Here is a 16,421-nt window from a genome sequence, read left to right as displayed (position 1 = left end):
CCTTGTGTATGTATAACCAAAACAAACTTGTTTGGTGGAAAGAAGGGGAACAGAAAATACTGCACTCTTTCCCCCCTCTTTTGTCTTTCTCTTTAGCAGTGTGGGCTTCATATGCAAGCCCAAGATGTGAAAAGATTTCCTAGCGGGAGCCTGGACATGCATAGCAATTCAGGAAGTGCTTTGTGCTGAGAACAGCCCGGCTAAGTTTCTGAGAAAGCAAGATGCGCAGCAAATGGTGGGAATGTGCATGGAAGCATAGCCATAAGGCTGCACAGTGACTGAGTGGGTTTTTGGGTAATGACATCTACTTCCTTCTCCAGCTGCACTGGCCCCAGATCTCTTGCCCCTCCATGGTACCAGGTTAAGATCACTTTGGAAAATGAGCTGGAATAGCTCTGTTGGTAGAGCATGAGACTTTTAATCTCAGGGTTGTGAGTTTGAGACCCATGTTGGGCAAAAGTTTGGACCAGATGACCCTTAGGCAAAGGTAAAGGGACCCCTGACCATTAGGTGTAGTCGTGGACGACTCTGGGGTTGTGGTGCTCGTATCGCTTTATTGGCCGAGGGAGCCAGCGTACAGCTTCCAGGTCATGTGGCCAGCATGACTAAGCCACTTCTGGTGAACCAAAGCAGCACACGGAAACGCTGTTTACCTTCCCGCGGGAGCGGTACCTATTTATCTACTTGCACTTTGACGTGCTACTAGGTGGGCAGGAGCAGGGACTGAGCAATGGGAGCTCACCCCATCGTGGGGATTCGAACCGCTGACCTTCTGATCAGCAAGCCCTGTGGTTTAACCCACAGCACCACCCGTGTTTGGACCAGATGACCCTCATCCCTTACAACTCTACAATTCTGTAATTATATGACTCTTGCTTCTACTCATTGCCTGATTCACCTGCATCAGCTGCTTCCTTTCTGCAGTCCTATTCAGCTCTTGCCCGCCATCTTAGCGAGCTCTGAGTAACTCCTGTCTGCACAGCCCCATCCTGATTGCCTTAATCCTGTACTCTATTGCTTGGAAGTTCCTGGTGAATGCAGAGGAGAAAGACTGGTATATCAAATTCTGATGTCCCAAGTGTTCATGCATTCAAAGAGAACAGAAGGAGTCAAGGTTCTATTAGCTGTTTTCAGAGTAGGGAGTGGGTGCAATTGAGCTAGCCAAGGGTCTGTTGTATCCTAAGCCAGGTACCTTCAAGCTGTGGCAAGGGCCCAATTCAGGCTTGTTTCCTGTATCAGCCTGGAACTTTCGCATCAAACTTGTAGACCTCTCCCGCCTTCTCACCTTCCACCCTGGACAGTGGAATCAGAGGAGCTGCGGGTGCAAGTGGTGGCTCCATCCCTCTGTAAATCCCCTCTGCTGCTAGCCAGGAGATAGGATTGTGAACTTAGCAACAGCCCATCCTCAGATAAACATTGCTGAGATATTTTAAGCAGCGCAAAATGCCAGTAATAGTACTTACTGTGACTAAAACATTAAATCGGGCAAAAATAAAACAACACGTGTAGCTCCTTGCCAAGAGAGCCGAAAAATAACTAATGCCATTGTTTGTTTTAATTGAAATGCCTAAACAATTGAGTTCCCTCCACTTTTCCTTTAAGTTTTAGGTCATGGAATGCCAAACAGGATTTGCATCGCACCCTATCCCAAAGCTTCTATTTGCTTGCAAATGCCAGAATTAACCGCCCGAAACCCGCTCTTGGAAATGACTGTGGAACTTTCATAGAACGTCGTAGATTAAAATCTGCAGTGCTTCACCAACATAGATGAAGACATACTGCACATTGTGAAAGGTAATCTTCTATACCTATTTTGAGAGGTGTTATTAAGACAGAACATTAAAAAAATGATGGTGGTGTCGAACAGATGGCGTCGTTCTCTCTGGATGTGAATGCCCACATGTTTCCTTTGAATAACTCTTTGCGTGTGAGTCCCCCCCTCCCCCGCTTACTTATTTTTGTTGCAATTAGTAACATTTTGTAAGTATACCAGACAGTTTCTCCCTGACGAGCCTTTCTTCTTGTCAGCCGTGAGTCTGGTCTCATTTACATGAAGAGTGATTCAAAGTGTTTGGTATACAAAGAGGAAGGGGGAGGATGGGGAATCTGAGGCCCTGCAATTATTGTTGGACTCTTAACTCCAATCAGCCCCAGCCAACATGGCCAGTAGTCAGGGGTGGTTGGTTTCTTTAATTGTGATAATTTATTTAGATCAGGGTTTCCCAAACTTGGGTCTTTAGCTGTTTTTGGACTACAACTCCCATCATCCCTAGTTAGCAAGACCAGCGGTCAGGATGATGGGAATTATAGTCCAAAAACAGCTGGAGACCCAAGTTTGGGAAACCCTGATCTAGACCATTTCAATAGCAACTTACCGTATTTTTCCGTCTATAAGACGCCCCCCCCCATGTATAAGATGCCCCATATTTTGGGGGACTCTGATTTAAGAAAATGGGGAGAGATTGCCCCTATGTATAAGACGCTCCCAAATTTTGGACATTATTTTTTAGGGGGGAAAACTAGTCTTATACATGGAAAAATATGGTACATTTCTCTCTCTCTCTCTCTCTCTCTCTCTCACACACACACACACACACCCCCCTATAGCTCCAAGCGATTTACAACATAAATTGAAACATGAAATGAAACATTAAAATATATCAATGTGAAGCATTACAAATGAATCTAGAGTACAAAATACAACAAAGACCCACATTTAAAGCAGCATTATTAACAAGAAAACAATCTGTTATCTGAAACATATACTGTACATTAAAAAAATGTGAATAAGACTCAGACTAAGAAATGCAATAAAAAAACCCCCACATCATTACTGGTTAAACAAAATAATTAAGGCAGAAGGTGCACCCCCACTAACCTCACCACTCAGTAACACCTCCCAAACACATCCTTAGCACTCTCCCTCATAGAAAATTCACTCTCAACTATTCGTATCCATCATAATTGAGGGGTGGTGTGTCCTGTTTCACTGCTTGAGGTGAAATGGGAAGGGACACCTTGCCCTGCCTCCGCTACCTACCATACCTCTTGCTGCCGGCACTGCTGCTCTGTGGTGCCCTGTTGCATAGTTCTCCTGTTCGGATTTTAAATATACTTCAACTAAGAAAATGCACGCTCAGCTGAGCAATTTGTGACCATTAATGTTAAAAAACTGGCAATGGAAAATTTCTGTGGTGTCCCCCTTCCCTTGATGCCCTAAGCACATGCTCATTTTGCTTAATGTTTAATCCAGCCCTGTTTACGCCACAATAAATTGGTTAGTCTTTAAGGTGCCACAAGTCTCCTGTTTTGTTGCACCAGACGAACATGGCTCTGGAAAACGTTACTGGTAAAAACATAAGACTGATTCCCTGAAATTTGGATAGGCTTTTTTAAAAAAAAAAAAAAAATGAATGTGCAAATTTACTTTCTCACATTACTTTAATCTCCATGACATTTAAATAATTCCTCGCTTTTAGTGGCTTTCGTCTCCAGAGAGCTTTAGACAAATTAACTAATTCGCAATGGATTCTAGGCTTATTCAGAATGGCGTCACCTTGGCCAAAGTCACTGTAGTAGTGTTACTGGAAGCCATTAACACCAGCTGACAGAGACCATAATTTATTTTTTGCTTCTGCCTCCACAGAGAGTGGTGTTTGCTTCGCAGAAAATAATACAGATAATCTTGCACATTTCTGCCAAACCTATCAGTTTTTGGTGCTGCTGCCAGTTTTGACTTTCAGCTTCTAATCTAGAGGGATCGTTTGAATAATTTAGTCAGGAAATCCAGTGCTCTTGTTGGTATTCCATCAAGCCGTGCTTGATAGAATCTGGTTTGTAGCATAGCACTCAGGGGCTTGGTCAGAACCTTTCTGTCTTCTGCTCTGCACTGTCTGTGGGACACAAGATCTGGTGCCAAGGGTTCCAATAGAGCAAAGGGAGCAAAGCAATGTTTTCTTGCTCAAGTCCTGTGAACCAGGCCTGTCCCCTGCACTGGTATTGTACTACAGACTCTCCAAGTGTCCCTATTTTCTAGGGAAAGTCCAAATTTACAGAAGCCATCCCAGTTTCTAATTTTACCCCGGAATGACCTGCTCATAGCTGTCAAGTGTCCCTTATTCGAAGGGACAGTCCCTTATTCCAGCGCCATGTCCTGCTGCTGTCCCTTATTGATGGATGTCCCTTAAATGTCCCTTAAATTTCAAAGGAAGCAGCTCCTCTCCCTTTCTCCCTGCTGGCCAGGGAGGAGGGAGGCTCCAACTGTGTTGCTTGGCTGTGTTGCTCACCCAATAAGAAGTCTAAGAATGACAGGGGGTGGAGCTTGCATGCCTTGTGTGTGGCTAGTTAATACAAGCTGAGGGGGTTTTTGAATGCTGGACGCCATTTTGTTGCACGTGCTGCTGCAAACTTTGCAGTGCAAAGCCAGGCTGGGGAGCCATCTTAAGTTGAGGCTGCATAGGCCTTGTGGTGCATGTGATTCAGATTCTATTCAGTTGAACCTCTGGTTACAAAGTTGGTTGGACAGTGTTCTCGAAGCTACCAGCATGAGTTTGACCAGACTGCAGGAGGGCAGGAAGCCTGGAACAGGTGAGGCTGCAGGTCCCTTATTTTCAAATCTGTAAGTTGACAGCTATGGACCCGCTTTCCCTTAGGACGTCCCTATTTTCATCTGAGAAATGGAGGGTATGGAATTATCTGACCCCTGAGCCATCTGAAGGCAGCCCTGAATAGGCAAGCTTTTTTAATGTTTAATGTTTTATTATGTTTTTATATATGCTGGAAGCAACCCAGAGCGACTGAGGCAACCCAGTCAGATGGGTGGGGTATAAATAGTAAAATTATGATTATTGATGAATAGGACATCCCTATTTGTTCTAGAGAAGTCTCATGCACAAAAGAAAGTCTCGTTGACTTTACTGAAACTTACCTTGCTTAATACAGTTGTGATTAGGAATGAAGGTCCTGTTCTTGTTTCTATAACAATCTGAGTGCCCAGAGTGCTGCAGGAATTATAAATAATTACAATCTTACCTGGATGAAGAGGGGAAACAGAAGTTCTGTAGATCCTTAACATTTAAGCCTGTGGTTAAACAGACTGTACTGGGTACAATTTTAAAGGCAATGAAGACACCTAGAGTCCACTGAGTATGGCTGATTGTCTCTCCTGCGTAAAACTGCACATTGTACAAAACTGAAAATGTGTTCACTCGTACAGCTGAATTAATTGTCCTGTCATGCAGCAGTAAGCTGGGGCAGATGAGCCTTCTGTTTATTTGCTTGAGTGTTTCGGTTCTTTGTTTTTGCTTTGATGCTGTGCTCCCAGCAGTGGCACAGAGGGAAAAACCTCATCCACATGCTTTAGCGCTGAGAGCTGATCTCTCTCCCCTTGCACCAGGGTAGCAGCAGGAGCCATGGGTAATTATGTACAAGCTCTGGGGGGAAGCCCTTGTGCAGCACATGCATTCCCCGAAGGCTTTTAGAGGCTGTGAAAGGAGTGTAGGAGGAGGTTGTATGGTGCCAGCTTAACATTGCAAGAGCAGTAGTTTGCACTGGAGCAGAATGGAATGGAAACCGAGGTATCAGGGCCCCAAGATATGTGATGTCCTGCTTCAGACTACAGAAATTGGGTTGTTCCATTTTTGAAATCTCAAATGTTAAAACCTGAAAAACAGAAAAGCAGCACAACGAACAGTTAGCAGAGCTGAAAGCTGTGCACCTGGATAGGCTAGGTTATTGGTTTGTTTGTTGTCATTTGGCAGGGAGCATTCAAAAATGTGACTTACCGTGTGGTGCAGCCCACACAAATCCAACTCCCTTTTTCTGCTGCAAGTGAGATTTCAGGCAGAGATCAGATGAAAAGAAGGATTCCAGTAGAGCTTCTTGCACAGTAAAGTTTCCTGCAGGTCCCCCCCCCCCAATGCAAATTCTTCCTGCATTGCTATCCACTTGCCTCTTCTCATCTCACCTTTTGGTTTGAAACTGGCTCAAAAACACACAACGCCCCAGCTTCATTATTTGATTTGTTTGTGTGAAGATAGCCAGTGTAAGGATTTATCAGGGGCAGGAACTGAAATATAGTACAGGTCTTGAGTAAAGCAGCCTAGTAGGAAAATTTTGTAGGAAGTAACTAACTGGGGTGGGGGGAGGGGACTTTATCCTGGGGAAATAATTGCATTACTCATAAACACGTTTAGAATTGACTTTCATTTAACTTAACCAACAGCCACCGTCCAAAACATATTAACAGTGAAATAAGTACTATTAATTTCATTGAAATAGCGATGCAGACTTTAGCAGCTTAATCAGTCCAATTATTAGAAACTAAGCTTAATTCTAGTTAATCAGGAAAAGAATAATTACCCTTTTGTGCTTTAAAAGGTTGCCGCAAATTGAGCGAAGGAATATGGAGCCAAAACATAAAATAACCACTGTGCTTCCTAATTATACAGTGGTACCTCGGGTTACATACGCTTCAGGTTGCAGACTCTTCAGGTTACAGCCTCCACTAACCCAGAAATAGTACCTTGGGTTAAGAACTTTGCTTCAGGATGAGAACAGAAATCGTGCTCTGGCGGCGCGGCAGCAGCGGGAGGCCCCATTAGCTAAAGTGGTGCTTCAGGTTAAGAACAGTTTCAGGTTAAGAACGGACCTCCAGAACGAATTAAGTTCTTAACCAGAGGTGCCACTGTACTGTAACAGTGATCTGGAAAAGGGTTTCAGCAGCAGCATTAACATATTAATATGTGATATATTTCATATCACAGCTGAAGAGTATAGGGCTTTTGCTGCTTGAGGTGAAAGACAAAATGGTCTCCCTCCCCATGCTGTATGCAGAAGCTGACTGGACTGGCAGCTGAATCTTACTATAACACTGGTGGTGGGATATTTTTTTTTTTTTTTATTCTTTATTAAATTTGTATACCACCCTATACGCATAGATCTCAGGGCGGTTCACAACATAAAATCACAATATGAAAAAAACTAAATACATAATAAAAATTTAAAAAGGCAACCCAATAATCCCCACACCACCATACCTGAGGTAGTGGACCAGATTAGGATTAGGCTCAGGAGAAACCATGTGGCCCAAGGGGAATGGCTGAAAGTTCAGGAGGAACAGCCACCTGAAACACTTGTCTCTCTGCCGAATGGTATTGCTGGCTATGCTGAAGAACACCACATATTTGGGAGAATAAAAACCATACTGTTATTCATTCTAGTTATCTGAAAAATCATCAGTTAAACAAACTAATTTTACTCAAGATTCTCCCAGATTGGCCCACTGAAATGAAATGTAATCAAAAATCGTGTGTTACTGAAGGGAGGTAGTTTGGGGTTTTTTTTATCAGCTTAGTAATGAATTGACTGATTTGTCCAATGATCCTTTCCCTTGCTCACCCACACACTTGCCTGTGAAAACAGCAAGCATAAGTTGAAGATATACTGGGATGGTTTACATTTTTCAAGTAACATTTTATTTATTTCAAATTTGTGTCAAAATGTAATGGCTTCTCAAGAACTCATCTCTCTCTCAGGAAACACATCTGCTAAGGGCTCAGTCTAGGTTTAGTACAGTCATACCTCTTGTTACGTTTGCTTCATGATACAGTGGTACCTCGGATTAAGTACTTAATTTGTTCCGGAGGTCCATTCTTAACCTGAAACTGTTCTGAACCTGAATTACCACTTTAGCTAATGGAGCCTCCCGCTGCCGCCGTGCAGCCAGAGCACGATTTCTGTTCTCATCCTGAAGCAAAGTTCTTAACCCGAGGTACTATTTCTGGGTTAGCGGAGTCTGTAACCTGAAGCGTATGTAACCCAAGGTACCACTGTACGTTTTTTCAGGTTGCGTCCTGCGGCGACCCGAAAGTACCGGAAACCGTTACTTCCAGGTTTCGCCACTCGCGCATACGCAAATGCACAAAATGCCGTCACGCACATGTGCAGAAGCAGCGAATTGCAACCCGCGTGTGCGCAGACGCGGGTTGCGTTTCTTTCTGGTTGCGAACGGGGCTCCGGAACGGATCCCGTTAGCAACCAGAGGTACCACTGTATTCATTGTCACAGTCCCAATAGTAAGGTCAAGCCCATTGCTCACTCCAGGTCTGTGTCTGCTTCCAACATGGTGTAGTGGTTAAGAGCGGTAGACTCGTAATCTGGTGAACCAGGTTCGCGTTTCCGCTCCCCCACATGCAGCTGCTGGGTGACCTTGGACTAGTCACACTTCTCTGAAGTCTCTCAGCCCCACTCACCTCACAGAGTGTTTGTTGTGGGGGAGGAAGGGAAAGGAGAATGTTAGCAGCTTTGAGACTCCTTCGAGTAGTGATAAAGTGGGATATCAAATCCAAACTCCTCTTCTTCTTCTTCCACCAAAATCCGGTGGCACAGAAGGTGTTCATTCCTTATCAGTCCCATTTTAAAAGCTTACGAAGGCTGGGGATGAATCAAGGGTAAAGGAAGGGTGGTTACAAATTTGGGGGGAAATTATTTACACCCTTGTTTAAGGTAAGCTGACCTTGACAAGGAGCAAGGGTTTTTGGTGATGGCAATGGGGCTATGGAATGTCTTCTTGGATGCTTATTAAAGTGCATCCCTGATAAATGAATTTGTGAGCTGAATTTGTCAGTCATTTGGACTTTTTTCTTGTTTGAAAATTTGTTTTTAATACTGATGGTTGCTATGATTTTAACTGCGGTTGTAAGCCACCTTGTGCTGCTATAGGATATACATATTTTTAAGTAAATAAAGAGTAACTTGGTTCTGACTCCATGTCTTACCTAGTGACCAGAACAGGCAAATCCATATTTGCCATGGCAAGCAAGCACAAACAAAGCAGTGTTTCAGAGTTGGCTGACATCTTGCCGTCCACTAGATTTTTCCTTTCTACTTCGCCTGCAGAAAAGGTTGACTCTTCGCTGTGCAACACGTTTTGTTGGGATTCGCTGTGCAACACGTTTAGTTGGGATTTAGTCATTAGCAATTTTCAGGAAATAAATCAACATTTTCCAAGGTGGACCGTTCAAGAGGAATAAATATTACTTTCCCCTCATGTGTCAGGTGAGGTCTGTTTAAAAAGAGTCAGTCATAGCAGAACGCTTACTGACAGTGTCAAGTCAGTTTCCTGTTGCGGTAAAAATGTCGAATTCAGCCTTGGGAATATTTAGAAAAGGGACTGAAAACAAAACTTCCAAGAGTTATTGCGCCTTTGAAGAGATTTGTGGAAATACATACAAAGCCCTAGATGACAACGCCATGCCAAGCCACATTTGGAATATAAGTATATCTTATCGTGCTAGACTCTGTGCATTCACAGTGCCTCTTAACATTGCCTGTTCTCTCTAGTTACATAGGATACACAGGATTTGCTGTCAAAACTGGTTTCTAAACAATCACCATTGGCAGCCGGTCCCCCCTCCCCTTCTTCTCTGCCTAGCTGTCAGTTTTGCTGACACTGCTATTCATCTGAATGTAGAAAACAGCGGCAGACAAAATGCCAGGTTAATTTAACCGCATTGGGTGACACAGACATATCCCATGCATCTTCTAAGGATCTTTTCATGTGACAACTTTTTATCACCTGAATTGTTAGAACAGGAAGGTGAACAGGGTGTGCCTCAGAGGAAGGCTGGTGCTAGGGTGGTAGCTTTGATCCTGCAAGTTCATTTGAACTGGAAACAATTGGAATGCACATCCACTATATCATCTGAAGGTGATAGTAAAGCTGATTCTGTAATGTGACACTTGCAAATTATCTCTGCCTGGAAGTGCGCCTAGAAATGGCTGTGGCACAGAATGACAGACAGTTTCTAGTTGCGGTGATAGCTTCAGTTCTTCCTGAAGGATCTTCCAGCTTCAATCTGTAATATCTGTGAGCTGGTTCAGACAGCAATGTTAACTGTCCACATTTGTTTGTAGGTAATGGCCATGCCCATGGTTGTGCTTGTGTTTCTTCCAGCTTCTGTTGTGATGGTCCAGGATTACTTGGTCCACACATTCTGTCTGCCCTCATGAGCATAAATGTGGGGATATTTAAGACTGCTCACATAGGCAATTACTATTTCATCTATGCTGCCTATCTGGGTTTAAATGGTGGTGGGAATATCTTGTCCCACTAATTTTGGGAGAAAGAAGTGATTGTTTGAGGTTACACCATAATTTATGCAAAGTTCATGTAGGGCAAACAGCAGGTTACCAGTGCTGTGGGTGTGTGGTTTTCAAGCATGACAATTATACAGTGGAAAGAGTTAAACTATCCCTCTACCTAGTTCTGATTTTAGTTTGGGGGGTCTTCTTTCCTGATACCAATGTTTTGAAAGAAACTTGGGAAATCTTAGTCATGGATCTCACATATATTTAAACCACAACTGGGATTCTAAGTAACAAGGCTGCCTTTGCAGCCCAAAGGAAACTGTTCATTATCTTTGGGGTCACTTGGAATGGAAAACTCACCTGCCAAGTTACTCTTTCAAGCAATCCGCCCCCCACTTCCATTTCTGAAAAGCTCAGTTTGGGGGAAATAACTGAATACTGAAAGGGCATTTGAGAGAGTGGGGGAGGGTTGAACACCTCCTCTCACCTACTGGTTCATCTCTGCAAGTGCCCCCCTCAGTCCCCACAATATGGTTATGGAGGAATCATAGGATTGGAAAATGCATGTTTCCAACATGTCTTGTCTGGCCTTTTGATATAAGAATTGGTGCTCCTCACCTTTGCTTTTAAGTCAGACTATTTGCTACACAGATAGCATGGCTATCTCCTTAGATATCCAAAGTCAGAAAGTAGTCTGTAAAGTATAACTTGAAATCTCACATCCAAGCTTTAAACCCTTGTACCCAGGCAGCTCTTTGACAAAATTCTAAACATTTGTTTTCAAATTTAAATCTGCAGTGAGGGAGAGATTTCCTAGATTGCTGAATGAATGAATGAATGAATGAATGGTTGAATTAATGAATGAAATCTACTTGTTCACAGCCAATGGAAGTCACAATATGCACTTTGTTTTAACTTATTTGCTGTGCAGAGCGCTTGCAGTTCTTACTCTCACCAACTCTCTGAATTAGGTCACTCCTTATTACGGTGTCTAATTAATGCAGGCACTTTGGAACAAAATAATTATTATGTGTTTACACATGGGGACATGAAGTTCAGGCTTTGTCAAACCCATCCTCTGAGTCCAGAGTCCATGGCTTTAGGTAAATGGTCAATCCAGGTCTCTCCAGGCCGTATTTCAGACTATGTGCACATTAGCAGCTTGAAATGCGATGAGCTCATCCCACCCCGACCCCCCGCTGTGTTTCAAGTTGCATTCTTACATTGCTGTACTCATGTCCCTTACCTGACTCTCCTGCACATGTGCAATGCCTGACTGAACTGTACACACCTCAGCTTAATTGGGGCTTCCATTTTCTAATTGGATGGAAACTGCTTTCAGGGAAAGCATATCAGACAGCTGCAGGATACATATGGATTGTGGCTAACATAACAAAGCCTAACACTTTATCCAGGAGGCGATACTGCAGATTGTTGAGGTCAATGTGCAAGGAAGTTGCGAGATCCAATTGTCCCCCACAACTGAAATCATTTTCTTCTAGTCACAGTGCAAACGGTTTCTTCTTCTGCAATATTTTATATATTGAAACACACTTGTCAACTTTCTTCCACCTCTTTTCTAGCTAGGCAATACCACCACCAACATCCCTTAAAAAGCCATACACTGAAACACCTTTATGAGCTAGGGGACTCATCAGTCACAAGTCCAGTTATGCATAACTTGTAGCCAACCATACTGTAGGACATATATTTTTCATCTTCCCTCAGTTGAAAATAGGTGTATTTTGTTTTGCATTATGTGAAATAAAAGTTCTCTTACACTGAGGGACTAGAGAGCCAGATGCTAGAATTATGGGGTATTTGTTAGCTGACATCCACTGCTATAGAATTTTTATAAACAGGAAAGATCACCTAGAAAGTCTTGAAAGTTACTTCATCCCACTTTGCAGAGCACATTTATTTTAGCTCAACCTAATCACCAGACTCTCCTTACTAGAGGGAAAGTGAGGTGTGTGCAGGCATCACAAGACACTGCCTTCTTCCCAACTCACCTGCAGCCCTCCGGGAGAACACTACTAAGTCTGGTTCCAGCCTAAGCTGTCTTCTGCTGGAGAACCTATGTGAAAACTTGGTGGGGAAAACATACCTAACGTTTTCTGCATTCTGTACCCGGTTATCAGGTAGAAGCTTATTCCGCGCTCACATTGCCATTGCTGGTGTAAAAACGAATCCCTTGGACAGAGGCAGTTGGCGGGTATGTCCAAGGCCAAGGTTTCCCCAAGGTTGTAAATCAGCGCACAGGTAATTTCTGCCGCCTCGAGCCAATCGGATGCCCCGACCAAAGCGCCCAGCCAATGGACGGTGCCCGGGATGCAGGACTGCGATGAGGCAAGCGTGGCCAATCCGAAGCGGTTTCGGCTCCTCGCGCTAGCCCACCTCCTCCTGTTCTGAGGCGGCGGGGAGGGCGCTTCAGCTGGTGGTGGGAGGGAAAGCGGAGGAGAGGTGGGCGAAGCTTGGCAGCGCCGCAGCCAGACCAGAAGGCGGGCTGTGGTGGTGCCTCCTGCTCTTGCCGCGGCTGCCCTCTTCTTCTTCCTCCTCCTCCTCTTCCTCTCTCTCGCTCTCCCCAACATGGCAGGGCTGGGCAGCGGCGGCGGCGGCGGCGGCGCCTCCGCCTTCGGGCGCTGCACGCACGCCTTGGTGCGGGCTCTGCCCGAGTCCCTGTGCCAGCAGGCGCTGAGGCGCGAGAAGGGCAAGGAGGTGGACTTGGCGCGCGCCGAGCGCGAGCACCAGCTCTACGTCGGGGTGCTGAAGAGCAAGCTGGGGCTGCAGGTGCTCGAGCTGCCCGCCGACGAGAGCCTGCCCGACTGCGTCTTCGTCGAGGACGTGGCCGTCGTGTGCGAGGAGACGGCTCTCCTCACGCGCCCGGGCGCGCCCAGCAGGAGGAAAGAGGTACGGGGGAGGGGCGGGGCGCGCCGTGAGGGGGCGACTGAGGAGGGGGGGGCGCCCCCCCCCTCTCTCTCTCTCTCTCCGCGTATGTGTGAGGGTGACTCCCCCCCGCACCGCCACCTCTAGGGCGGGGACCGCTGCAACTTCCCACCGGGGCCAAAGGAGTGTGGAGAGCGGGAAAGCGGGTTGGGTGGGAGAAGAAGCGCCTTGGGGGGGGGGGGCGGCAGCATCTTGGGATGGGCGGGCCGAGCTGCGCTTTCCTCTCAGCCGGACCTGAAGGGGAAGGTCGTGGTGGGAAGCGCGCCCTGCGAGGAGCGAGGGGCTCCTGGGCGCAGCAGGCTGCTGCCGCCGCCGCCTCCGCGCGCGCGCTGGGTGTGGGGAGTGCGGTACTGTAAGGCGTGGCCGGCTGTGCTGGGAGGAGGGAGAGATGCTGGAGGAAGAAGATGCTCAGCACCAAGGCAGCCTCCTCTCTCGTTCCTCGTGAACTCTGAAGCCGCCTCATCCTCGCCCGTCTTTCACCAAGCCAGCCCAATATTGCAGATGGGGAGAAAAAGTAGATCTGAATGAGCTTTGGGAAGGAGCTTTGGGGAGCATGATTCAGTTTTCAATTGTGGGTGCCTTCTGGCAGGGTGCTTGCTTTAGAAATAATTGGCTGGACTGAAAAGATATTCTCGTTCCTTTCTTTGTGTCTTCTATCCTGCCCGCAATTTTAGAAGGGACAGCTTTTTATTATTATAAATGGGCAGGTTATTTTCGGAAGTAGCAATGGCTCCAAATGAAACCACAGCAGGTTTCTTTTTAATGAAGCCAGATCAAGAGTGATGCTCATCACGTTAGCCAGGAATAATTAGAAACAACAACCACAGGAAACTTCACAGGTGCAAGGAATAAAAGGGACACTTCCATGCATTGTGGAAAAGTTGGCCATGAATATTGCTTGGAAGAGATATCTTTGTATTCCGAGTAGGTTATTTAAAGCACAGGTGCATGTGCCTTTGGAAGAACAGCAGAACGTAGAAGACATTTTTCACATTGATATATAGGTATCTTTGTGGGGAGCCAAGTATCCCTATTCACTTGCTTAGCCTTCCATGCCAGGATATATTTCCTTTTGGTGTTTCTTCCTAAAAATCTGTAGCTTGGTTCAGTTTTCCCAACAGGTTTCATGCCACTGGTAATTTAAATGGCATCTTACAGCACAAGTCAGCACATGATTACTTTGGAGAGAGTCCCATCGTGTTCAGTGGGTCTTGCTCTCAGGTGAGTGCAGGGCTGCCATGCTCTGCTCTCTTTCAGGTGAGAGACCACAAGCTCTCAGACATTTCTTTCTGTTGCGAAAAGACTCTGATAGAAATTGAATTTATCCTGAACAAAGTGGTGAATTCCACGTGTAAACGTTCAACATTCCATGCATAAGTTCCATCTGTTTTTATTTAGGGCACAATCCAAACTTGCACATGCACATTGTGCTGCCAGGGCTTTGCAGAGCTATTGCTGCATCTGCAGCTCTACAGCTCACACAACCAGCAGCGGAAGGTCAGGGGCAAGATGACCAAGCCTGATGTGGACCTGATGGCATTGCCCAGTGGTGGTGAGACTGGCTTGGGAATCCAGTGGATCCTGGGCCAGCTCAGTCCCATCTCTCCCCACACCTTTGAAATGTCCCGTTTTGGGGTCTTTTGCCCACTGACAACTCTTCCACTCACCTGCACAGTCGGTGACCTGGCAGAAGGCCAGTTCATTCAGGAAAGCTGAGCAAGGGTATATCTCTACCTAATCCAACCTTCTCTCTACCAGCTCAGCAATAGTTTCAGTTGCTTTCTACTTTACATACAGTTTGCTATTTCAACATATCCCAACAAAAAAGTATTGGTGTAAAATGCCCCGGTATATAGTCCACATTCAAATCTAAATCATCCTGCAGCTACCACTAATAATAATAATAATTAATCCCACATTTTAAATAACATAATTAAGCAACAACAAATAAAACTATATGCATGAATAAATAATCACAAAAGTAAATTATTTATGAAACTTAATTGCAGCATATATCGTCTAGAAAATTTGAATGGTAATACAAAATAATACAGTGGTACCTCTGGCTAAAACCTAATTTGTTCTGGAGGTCCGTTCTTAACCTGAAACTGTTCTTAACCTAAGGTACCACTTTAGCTAATGGGGCCTCCCTTCTGCCATGCCACCGGCATGCGATTTCTGTTCTCATCTTGAAGTAAAGTTCTTAACCTGAGGTACTACTTCTGGGTTAGCAGAGTCTGTAACCTGAAGTGTTTGTAACCCGAGGTACCACTGTACTGGGAGGATTTCAGCAGCACACACTTCTCGTTGTTTTGGCATTTCTGCTGCTGTTAGAATGATCCTTCCTCTCCGTCCTGCATACTCTTCTGGGGGTTTTCCTGACCCTCCAGCGTGGTAGAGGGGAGGAAAGCCCCATTGCCACTGAGGAAGACCTTGCAACTGACATCCACTAGTGTACCAGGTTAGTTGAATCCATCCCACAGTCTCCAAAATTATTCACCTGTACAGAAATTACACAACGCTAATCTAACCATACAACCTCCACATATCCAATAACTCATCAACCATGTGACAACCCCAACATCATTCTATCCATTCAATTCACACTTCAGTAAATTAAAAAAAAACCCTCCAACGTTCAACTCACCAAGAGTCCTGTGCAAAGAATTAGGTTCACTCAATAAGAACAGCTCAATAACAGCAGAAAAAAGCAAACTAATAACTTATTCATTTCAACCCCATCTCTCACCTGGAGCAATACAAACACTCTTTGCCACCTTCTTAACCTAGAGAGCCCAATCCCTTCCCACAGGCAGTTGCTCACCCAGTAGGGAGGCAGATGCAGCCACCAACACTCTTGATGCTCACCACTTCACAGAGAGCATCCCTATCAGCCAGACAAAAACAAAGACAAATCTCTTTTAACAATGCCTCAGGAACACTGAATAAATAAGCAGGTGTGAGGACTCTGAAGTGGAAACCCAAAAGGGACGGACCTCTTTGGTGTTTTCCTGCTGTGCCGTTCACTGCACTGCAGCAATCTTGCTTTTTTAGATCTATGGGCAGATGGTGCTTGGCTGCCCAGAGCCCTCTCAGCCACCACCACGCTTCCAGCTGGTTCTGCTGCAGCTGTAGAACTTTGCAGACAGATGAGAGACTATTGGGAGCCCAAGTGTGGGGGCTGGCAATATTTTTTTTCTCTCCCAGTCTCTTTCCTCTACCTTAGCCACAAACAAAGAAAAAGTCAGTGTTCTTCCAATGTGTAATCTTCAAATGTATATTTGCACTTTATATAGGAAGAATGCTCAAACTATTGAGATATATATATTTACAAACTGCGCCCCCCTCTATATAAGCTTTGTTGATTTGTTTGTATATACAAATAC

The 16,421-nt window shown here is 45.2% G+C and overlaps 1 protein-coding gene across 6 annotated transcripts in view; it reads left to right on the top strand.

Moving 5' to 3' along the window:
* Nucleotides 1-16,421, top strand: part of DDAH1 (dimethylarginine dimethylaminohydrolase 1) — a 125,060-nt gene that overhangs the window by 54,653 nt on the left and 53,986 nt on the right. For 2 of the 6 annotated variants that reach the window (XM_081866148.1, XM_081866147.1), the window contains exon 3: nt 1,603-1,794. The exons of 1 other annotated variant lie outside the window; for it this stretch is intronic. Coding sequence is in view for 1 of the 5 variants with exons in the window: in XM_081866151.1 (XP_081722277.1) it covers nt 12,679-12,999 (321 nt within the window). In the remaining 4 variants the exon portion in view is untranslated. Of the gene's footprint in view, nt 1-1,602; nt 1,795-12,519; nt 13,000-16,421 lie in introns of those variants that run through there. 3 more of the 6 variants (XM_081866149.1, XR_014157415.1, XM_081866151.1) reach the window with 3 other exon arrangements.

This window comes from Podarcis erhardii (genome assembly GCF_964252035.2).
Source record: "Podarcis erhardii genome assembly, chromosome: 6".
NCBI lineage: Eukaryota > Metazoa > Chordata > Lepidosauria > Squamata > Lacertidae > Podarcis > Podarcis erhardii.
The sequence above is the reverse complement of the archived record's forward strand: the minus strand, read 5'-3'. Positions and strand labels throughout refer to the sequence as shown.